Source organism: Branchiostoma floridae, chromosome 1 (assembly GCF_000003815.2).
Source record: "Branchiostoma floridae strain S238N-H82 chromosome 1, Bfl_VNyyK, whole genome shotgun sequence".
Lineage (NCBI taxonomy): Eukaryota > Metazoa > Chordata > Leptocardii > Amphioxiformes > Branchiostomatidae > Branchiostoma > Branchiostoma floridae.
The window spans coordinates 5,153,892-5,164,536 of NC_049979.1; the positions used below are offsets into that span (position 1 = coordinate 5,153,892).

General features: G+C 43.8%; 1 protein-coding gene across 1 annotated transcript; it reads left to right on the forward strand.

The window, feature by feature from the left end:
• Window positions 1-69: 69 nt before the first annotated feature.
• On the forward strand, window positions 70-9,595 carry LOC118430183 (homeobox protein BarH-like 1b). The gene is made up of 3 exons (XM_035840895.1): window positions 70-1,623; window positions 4,422-4,738; window positions 8,353-9,595. Exons 1-3 carry the CDS (start codon window positions 1,296-1,298, stop codon window positions 8,590-8,592), a joined length of 885 nt encoding a protein of 294 aa, XP_035696788.1. The 5' UTR covers window positions 70-1,295; the 3' UTR covers window positions 8,593-9,595.
• The last annotated feature ends 1,050 nt before the right edge of the window (window positions 9,596-10,645 follow it).

Genomic DNA, 10,645 nt, shown 5'->3' on the forward strand with positions numbered 1-10,645 from the left:
AACGACTTAAAAAACGTCAACAAACATCCGGAGCCTAACCTCTGCTTGGAGAGTAGATGTCTACTCAAACGCACACTTTTTGCTATTGCGCTTCTTAGTTGCCATACTTGCAATGTTCCCTATCACCTGGTCTTTCTAATCTGGTTCCTAGTCTACATATGAGAACTTGTGTGACATTATGAGATTAACCGTAACAATATTGAAATTGGATGGTCTGACACAGATGGATACAAGCTGATGAGAACACTAGTATCACAGTCACCGCACAACTTGAAGCACAAGGTGGTCCTTCTTCTTATGTTGTAGCGTATGCCAGCTTGAAATATTTATGTGTGGTACTATATCGAGTGCCAGTTAAATACCCTCACAATCACCCAAAATATACAACATCATACAAACGGTGTACTTCCTGCCAACCAGCGCGGACCACAGCCGCACCAAGTTTATTTCTGTCACGTTTGAAAGAGCGCCCAATTGATCAGACCATGTCTAATTGGCGCGGATGGTCTCGCTGGCCGTAGTTGATTAATCATCGCCCAACGATGTATATCAAGGGCTGCTGTCGACCAACAGCGTCGGCTGCCGCCCTATCCCGTTACAGACGCACAATACCTGCTCACCTGGCGGGCACAGACACGCGTCCCGGCAAGGTGGGAACAGGTGAGCACGGCTGGCCAGGCTTCCGGTAGTCAAAAGAATGTACGGCTACCATTGTGACTATGAAGTAATAGATATAATCTGTAGTAAACCATGGATAAGAATCAGTTTCACTTACCCATAGATCATCACAGAAAGCATAATCACACCCTGATACATACCGAATTAGACGAAAGAAAAGTTATGATACCTGAGGTACATTCCTACGTTAAGCAGCTATTGAAAACGTACACACACCGGTGACACAATGCGACAATATCAGTTTCCCCTCGAGTTTGAGACGAGAGTGACAATTAAAAACGATAACGTAGTCTCCTTTCCGATCAAATATATCTCAGGATAGCTGCTGGCCACCCGTGCCTTCCACCGGGATATAAAGACCCAGTGAGTAGCTCGAGCTCATTCCGCCACCGCGGGGTTTCAGCCGTCCCGACGAGCCCCATTACCGAGGGGCACGTGTCCATTGCGTCCGTGGGGCAGTGACGTGCAAATGTGATAGTTTATATAGCTGGTTGTGCCTCTTGTCCACAATCAATAGCCCGCAGGGCTGCGGCTCGGAGCTGTGTTGAAAAGATCCACCTGTGACTTGCTCGATTGACAAGCGTGAATACGGCGGAGGTGAGATTTGGGGTGCCCAGATGCTTGACAGTGGTCCTCCGGCGCTCGTTGTGTGTTTGAAGAACTCCGCAGAGGAAACTATCATCATCAACGTTGTGAAAAAGTACAGAGGACTATATCGTGACGAAGGGATCATCGGTGTTGGTGAGCCCACCATGCAGGCACAGTCCCCACCGCGCCGCCCGTCCTTCCTCATCGAGGACATTCTGCGAACGGAGCCGCCGCGCGGACACAGCCTGCCCCTGCCCAAGCCCAGCCTCACCGGCGGTGCTCAGGAGCAGAAGTTCGGGCTGTGTAGCATCCTGGCCCCGACACCACGCCACCCGTGTTTTCAGACGCAGACGTCAGGTAAGAGACCATGGACACTTAGTGTGACATATATTTAGTGGTCTTGCTACGCTGACGAACTGATCGTAAACGACGTCGCAGGGCGTAGATTGCTTTGGCTGGCATCCTGATCATACTATGTCATCCTCAAAGGCAATAATATTACATTGCAGATAGTGTCTATTGGTATTTACACACGTTGAAAAAATGTTCTTTGAATCATTTTCTTGAGAAAGTGACTGTTGGTGGCAAAGATGTCTTCTGACAAGTCGTCGAAACATTGATTGGGAAGTTTAGTGGTTCTCGTACTCAGACTTCGTCAGCTGGGAGTTGCCTTGAATCAGTGAACCCTAGTTCACATATGATGCGACAGTAGTCGAACTGTCTGTTTGTCGTAAAAAGAAGGTGAATATTGAGGTATTTTGGCATGCGTTGTGGCTCGATCCCGTCGGTCGACTTCAGGAAGACAAAAATGGTGACCGAAGACTAGGGTTTCCAGAGATCAAGAGATATCGCGGTGTTGTTGATGAAATTAACACCTGATCTTCTGATTACCTTTTGCTAAGTCTTAAACGCCGAAATAATGATGTTTCACTGTCATGATATGTTTGCTCATGGACAACTTTGATGAACAGGATTGTGAGGTTCAGGTATAGTCGTAGGTGACGAACATCTGGGTGGAGTGTATCGGGCAAGAATCACGTCCGCTCAGCGGAGGATAAGCCGAATTCTTGGCGCTAAGCGCGGGGATATACGTGAGGATATTATATCACCACACACTACATCATCAGACCAACGAAAGTTTCTTCCCACGGGCACATAAATTCTGTTTTGCAACGGAACTAAGTTCAGAACTTTATTATTTACCAAGTTCTGTCCACTGTCACTCGCAATGTCACTTGTTTCATGTCATAACTGAATTCCAACCCACTGCGCCACTGATGGGGTGGTTGATGATACACTGCCCAGCAGAGCGAGCGGTCTGCTCTCTGAAGATGAGTTGACATGAGGAGGGGGTAAAGAAAGCAAACGTTTACAAGAATCGGGCTTAAAACATTCTGAGAAACACTGAATGTCATGACCCTCAAGACACAAGGCCAGTCTTACGTGTGGCCATGGTTTAATAGAGACATCAGTGGCTGTAACGGGCTTTTAATGTCCTAATGCTCGTCTAAGACGAGAAGATACGATCTGTCGCCTATTGTAAATTCGTTGTCTTACTCAATGCCTTTTAGCGAGACTTAAAACATCTTTTGATATAACATGAATTCACTTTGGTAGTTAGATTACCGGTAGTCTAGATATAAATAAAAGCTAGTTTAGCGCACATTATTGACTGAGTATAAACTTCACACTTCGGGTTGGAATGTTGCAAAATTGTCTGAAGCTTTCTACGGTATATGGTGCAGATAAACTGCTACGACCACGTACGTCCAAGGAAGGATGTTTTTTTGAAAGTCTATGTCCTCCTTCGATGTAGAAATAAGATCAACAGCAAAAGTGTGGTCGAAAGTTTCTATAGTCAAACCAAGGCTTGGTCTACAACAGAGGCAGTCAGTGTTTTTTTATGAAGACAGGATTTTAAAACACGAATGGACGTCGGATACTACACCAAACAGATTCATTTTGTAGCGAAACGGACCATTGTTTTGAGTATTCACAAGTTTTCACAAACAATTAGGTCCAGGTTAAGGTCCGGACCTGGACATGATCCTCTGGACCTGTACCTGGACTTGAATTTTCTGTACCGGTACCCACCCTTACTTCAGAATGAGTGGAAAATTCTCTTGGGAACATATTTGGCTGAATACGTCCCGAATCTTGGCCAAGGGATAATGGGAGTGTAGTGATATGTCATCGACAACAGTTTGGCACCACCTTTCATGCAATCTTACGATTCTTAGTGACTTACGTTCAGGGCTGGGGAACTCGACTATGACACTCTGACCGACAGACCAGTTAGAACACAGAGGTTAGAACCAGGCCTAGGTATTTCCTCACCTATCGGCTGAAAAATCATACTCGGAATTGTGGAAAATCTGTGAATCCAAAAGCATACTTGATACCCCAAACCTGCACTTAAATATGTGTGGCGCAAAAGTGGAACATTACTATCATATATAGGACAACTTCGTTTAGACTATATGTCCTTTGTTTTGGTAGAAAAGACACAACTGTAGTTAGAAAAGACACAACTTTCGTAGAAAAAGGGACCTGAAGTGAGCTTGTGGTGTAACTTCCAGCTGACCATTATAGTGTTTGGATGGCCCGATGTATTGACTACTAAGCATTACTTGTACGGGTCAGAGAATATTTATTATGGTACGCTTCAATGTCGGTGTGTCTTAAAAAGAGATTACGCATCTTTATTGGTATCAAAGTAAAGGTTTCTAGTTACTAATCATAATATACTGACCATAATTTTCGACCGTACAGTTTGCTACTTCTGATGGAATTTCTCAATGATTCATTACGACTGACGTACTGACTCATTCGTTGACTTCGAAACATGTTTGGACGACACTTTCTTGGGATCCTTCCTAAGTTTGCTCAGTGTGCTACGATGTTTTCCCCATCCGACCAGAATATGTGGCTTGGTAAAGTGACGTTAGAAGAACAATCACTTGTTGCAGTTTCCCGAATGATGGCATTTAGTGGGATATTAGTCAATTAGCCTCTGTCAATCAATTGACGACATGCGAACTTCTGAGACCCTCCCTGTGGTCTGTACCCGAAACATTTTAGTTAAGTGGACAGAACATTGTATACAGTTTAAGTGGAGGAGTTTACAGAGAGTAACCAGCCATGTACACCTCCAGTTGCAGATTTCCTGCTCCATTACCACCATCACCACCACCACCAGTCTGCCGCGCCGTTCTCCGTCCCCTTGCCCGTGCCGGTCTACCTGCGCAGCAAGCAGGACCCCGCTCCGGAGGGCGGCGGGGTCAGAGTCAAGAAGTGCCGCCGGAGCCGCACGGTCTTCACGGAGCTGCAGCTGCTGGGCCTGGAGAAGAGGTTCGAGAAGCAGAAGTACCTCTCCACGCCGGACAGGGTGGAGCTGGCGGAGTCGCTGGGCCTGAGCCAGCTGCAGGTCAAAACCTGGTACCAAAACAGGCGGATGAAGTGGAAAAAGATGGTAAGTGTCTGTACCATTGTTCTGTCGCTGCTTTAATGATTGATTGATTGATTGATTGATTGAAAGCCTTTATTGCACAGTTTTGCCACACTGGGCTAAGTACAGGCGACAACAAGACTTGTTTAAAGTATTCAGTTAACAGATACAAAATAAAACTATCGTTGGATAAATTCAACTTCTCCTCGCTTTTCTGTTGTAGTGGAGATAAAAGAACAGATATTTTTCATGATCGATGGTTTAATACGGTTTCAAGTAGTTGTTGTGTTGCTAGTGCGCCGAAGGGTGGTTATACAGGCTATACAAATCTAGATACAGATCATCCAAGCAGACGTGTTAGCTGGATGAAAAAAAAGAGAAGAATTTGGCTAAATATGGACAAATAAATTGCCGTAGGATTTCAGCCGGTCTTTTGCAGTTTATCCAGCTATCCGGACAGTTCACTCCAAGGCCAATTGACTCATACTAGGCTTTTATTCATAATTTGGCCAAAGTCCCCTATTAACTATTCGGCCAGGTCGGAGTCTGGTAGAGACTAGATACAGATACAGAGTACACAGTGATCTTTTCTGAGGGAGGAAAATCCCAGCCATGCAGTCAACTTGATTAAAGCAAAGTATTTGACGAAAACGGACTTTCGGTGACGACACACCATCGCCAGGCTGTAGGAAATGATAATCGTCCACTGCCGGGGCAAATTGGTCTTAATGTTTCTTTCCATTTCGCACTTGGTAGGTCCTTGGTAGATCTACTGTTGACACAAGAATAATCTACAAACTGTTCATCAACATAAGTGTGGTGTATCATGATTTTTAGTCTGAAACTTGTCAGCCCAGATCACTCATTTACGCAAACCATACTGTTTTTTATGACATCTCATCCTATGTGGTGTTGAGAAGCATGTGTAGACGTCTCAATAGTTAAAACTCGTTCTTCTTGGTCGCTTTAGTTGTGTGGGGGCATGCGACGGTGACGTGAAATCCATCTGGTGTCAAATAGGTTAATGCAAATTCATGTTGGCACAATATCAAAATAGAAAAGCGTTTACTTAGTAATATGAGAGCTGTTTACATTTAGCGCCATTGTCATTGGTAAAATATGAAGTAGGTAGGATCGCCAACGAGAAGCAACTTGTACAGATTATATTTTGACGTCCAGACTTTAACTTACCATTATGACTATTCTAATACATCTCCGTGGACAACCAAAGCGAGTTGTTTTCCCTACTGTCCGAAGAAGTAATGTCTATCAAGAAACACATATGATAAGTACCTGAGAACAAAGGCATTCCTGTTCAATGACTCACCTGTAAAAACAGAAATCAAAGATGCATATCGATCACCCCGTTTTTAAACAATTTTTGTCAGTTTTAATTTGAATGCTGTGTTGGCCAAACAACACAACTATCAATACTAAAAAGAAAGTTCTGATGTCAGTTTAGTGCTTCCGGCATTACAATATCAGCAATAATGTCATATTATATACGTGCATTAGCTTACTCTCCAAGCAGAGGTTAGGCTCCGGCTGTCTTTTGACGTTTTTTTGGCCCTTTTAACGGGCTTTCTCTTTTGTCATGTTTCTTGAAGTCGGCCAGCCAATACAAGATACAATACAAAGTAGAAAGCCCGATAAAAACAACTAAAATGTTTTATAAACAGCCGGAGCCTAACTTCTGCTTGGAGAATATATTGGCTGTCATCCTAACCTCCTACACGCCTGAACAGAGTGTCGGCCTATGTTATTATCAACGTTTACGAGCTATATATACCCATCGGGCTGACCGACCAAAGAGCAAAGCGCCTAGAAACCAATCCTCGCTTCGCACGTTATGAGGAAACGTGGATACTGACAGATTCACAGGTAACAAAAAGGACACCTGGACGCTGGAAGCGCAGAGAAAGGGCTTGTGGGTATTACAGTTACTTGGGTTTCTCTTGTTTAAAGCTCCAGCGTGCCAGAACACACGAGATTGCGTTACCACACGGATATTGCGCTCGTGGGCTGCGCCTTGACTTTGCGGCTCCCTTTCTTTCCATCTGACATCAAACGGACATACCTCAGCCAAAGACAATGGGAAAATAAACAGGAATTCGAACCATTTGATTTGAACATGCTTTTCTAGCCCCCTCCGTGACAGAGGTGCAGGTGCAGGAAGAAAAGCGTCGTGCATTTTTGTCGTGTCTGAACCGTACATCATCGTTTGACCTATAATTGGCCTGAACTGTGGCCAGAACTTACAAGGAAGGGGTGCGCATATTCTCAAGGAGAGCAAAATGCCCATCAAAAACGGAGACCCAAATACAGCACTAGCCTGAGTACCATCCTCCGTAGTGACCGCTGACTCACTACGGAGGATGGTACTCGGGCTAGTACAGCACTGCTCAGTACTAAACAATACTCAAGATACATCTATCTGTATCTGTATCTATATAATATATAGCAGGTATAACCGCCCTTCGGCGTAACACACCAGCTTCGCAGGCACGCAGCGTGGCAGCAGCTGGTTATATTAAACTGAACGACCTGTCACACCTAGCTTTTGCACATCAATCTGCACGTGTTCTTTAAAACTATCCAGAGAAGATGCCCCTACTGTACTTGGTGATAACATATTGGACTCATATTCTTCTCTATGATAGTTCCGGGAAAACACGGATTTTTGAAAACATCTATCCTAGGTTGGTAACTCTGGTGCTTGAAGGCCTGACTGTTTCTAGTTCTTTTTTAAGCTGGTTAGAAATTCATCAGTCGGTACGTCCACTAGTTTATTGGTCATTTTGTACATCATGCAAAGTCTGGACATTTTCCTTCTGTCTTCAAGTGTCATCCATTGCAGTTCTGCTTTCATCTAACTCATCTATGAAGTAAATAAACCATGATGTATGCCCGCCCACGCATAAGGTCTTAGACTTAATTTTCCACATTTCTCAAAATTAGGACAGTGATCCTTTTTTGCTAGCCTAATTAAGCAACAGGCTGAAGGCATCGCCATATAAGGTTGTGAATCAAGCTGACACCGTTAGACGAGAAATTTGTAAGAATCGGAATGTTCCTATAGCTTAATTTCACTTTGTCCCTTCTCACAACTTGTGTTGATGTTCTTTCCAAGTGTTCATTAAACCACATCGAAAGAACATTGTTTAAAGATTGTTTAAAGAATTCACAATTATATTCCCCAGCTTTCCCAGATTTACGGACGAACAGAAAGCAACGTTCCTCTTAAAATCACAAAACCCCAAAATTGTAGAAAAAGTGGGACTCTTCCTCTGCTTCCAAAAAAGAAGTCAAACCCAACCTATCTAGATATAATCAACACTCGTATTCCAGTAGTCCCTTTGTATGATAATATTTATCACAGTTCATTTTTTTTTAAATTTATTGTCAATGATACATTATAATACAGAAAAAGCATAGCCTCCCTTACATATCAACCTATGTCTAACAGTCCACATCATATACTTAACAGTGTTTTACAGTTCATTGTTACATTCATATTCCCTATCTTGTTTGTACCATGTACTTGAAGATTACCCTAAGAAATTAGCCTACGGACACGAATTTGCAAATAAAACTTTTAAACTATTAACATATTGGATCCTATTATAATATGATTTCAGGTCCTTCAGGGCGGTGGACAGGAGTCCCCCACCAAGCCGAAGGGTCGGCCGAGGAAAGAGCAGAATGACTACATGAAGGATGGAGAAGAACAGGAAGTCTCTACAACCTCCCCGAGTGCGTCACTTCCGGTTTCCTCCAGCCCAGCGTCATCGCCATCACCGAGTCCTTCCACTCAGCCCGTGACATCATCAGATCCAAGGGAGCATGCGCAAAAACTCATAGCAAATGACATGGAGTAATTGTGTCGTGCCACAAAGTAACTCGGACAATGCCATACACCTCGTCGGACGGAATAGTGCCGACACAGAAAACTGTCGAATCTCCGTCGTTACCTTTTGTGATAATGGCCCCTGGTTTCTTGCATTATTTTCCAGACCGTCATTTACGCTACTGTACATATGAACCGATCTGGGAGTACCTGTCCTAATCGGAACACGCGCGTGGATTCTGACAAACTTGTGGTCGATTTATGGGTTGTTCCGACAAGTGCAATAGGAATGCGGCGTCAGAAACACCCAGTCGCCTTAGCCCACACGAGCACACAATGATCGACGAAAGGTAAATTACTAGTAGTATCAAAATAATTCTCTGACGGAGGAGTATCGAACCACAGTCAGTGTCCGGGGACACAATCTCCACAGTCGGGACAGTAGCCGCACAGAAAACAACTTCTGACTGTAGAAGCAAAGATCATACAGAGTTTGTAACCGATAGCCAAAAGTGAGAAATCTTAGTGCCTATATCATCATCTAACGATGGACTGTGTAAATAGATGATTAGGGAGCTGTAGATGTTTTGATAAATGAACATGTAAGAATAGAATATTTTGTCAGCCGAAGTTAATTGGTTGCTCTCCAAGTGATCTCCGAGCTTTTGCCTCGTGTAAGTACTAGTATCCTGACGCCACTCATCAGATATTGTGGATATAGGATGTAGAACCTAGTTCTCTGGGGAACAGTGAGATGCGCTATGTGCCTTAATGTTTTTTTCCATTTTCAAAAGTGTGTTTAAGTTCAAGCGTTTTAATTGAACTAACACTGAACCATGTGCTCTTAACGGTCCCGAATCATGAAGTTCTTTTCTTTTTTAAACTAGACCTACCTACGTACCAAATATCATGACAATCCATCCATAGCTTCTTATTATAGACTTATATATCAAGTTATCCTGGCCAAAATCATCTGGAAGAACAGACGCAGACACATGCACAGGCAACGCCCAAAACAATACATCCATTTTTCATGGGGGACAATTGGGCAGGACTTCCCATCAAACAGCCAGCCACGACGTCCCCTGTACGTTATCTGCCAGGCTCCACAGGTCGCTGGAAAAATAGTAGAAATTGGCCAAATAAGACAGAAAACACGCCAGAGGAGTTAGATGTTATAGTTAGAGTTAGAGTTAGAGAAGAATACAGTTTGCGACCAGGCCGGCCAACACTCCTAGGCCAACGAACTCCTACTAGGTTTTTATTAATAACTTGGCCAATGTCCCCTATTCGGCCAGGAAGGGTTTGGTAGAGACCACCTGTACATGTAGGTTGCAGGGGGAGAAATACCAGGCAGGAGAAACCATAGTCTCCATCCGGAAGAACCCTTTGTGGGCGCACGAACTTGATATTTCCACGCAGGTGGTAGTCAACTGGGGAGGCCTCCTCTCGCCACTGGGCATGCTTTAAGGGGCCACTGATTAGCAATAAAAGGGCGACTCGTCAAGGAAAGCTTAGGAGAGTTTAATCATCGTACGAGGTGGACTATTACCGTATCGCAGTAAACAGATAAATAGCATTTCTTTGTCTAATCCGTGAAAACAATGTGAACAGAACGTTTAACGACATTCAATATACCACGTATTGTATATGCCCGTGCACATAGCAAGGCCCTATGAAAACACCTTTGTTCTACAATAGAGTAAAATTACACTGAAAATAAAATTAAGGCCGGTGGTTTTCTTTGCTGGTGGTAACAGGTAGCAGTTGGTGAATGAGAAAGCGACGATGTTACGTGAAGGTGCGGGTGGTAAGTTGTAGCTGGACCTATTACTGTCACACCCGGCACAAATGGGGTCTTTGTGGAGGTCAACGCTTCCAGCGGGTACTTGGCGAGTGATATCACTAATGGCTTTTTCAAACATTTCTCGCCGCTAAGGACAGGTAAAGGCGGCTTTGGGTGGGCACAGGCTAGAATGCACACAAGTAAATACAAACCAATCATACAAGCGTATTCACCCAATCCAAAGTACGTTACAACTCTTTACAATTCAATAGAATACTAATAAAAGTTGAATATACAG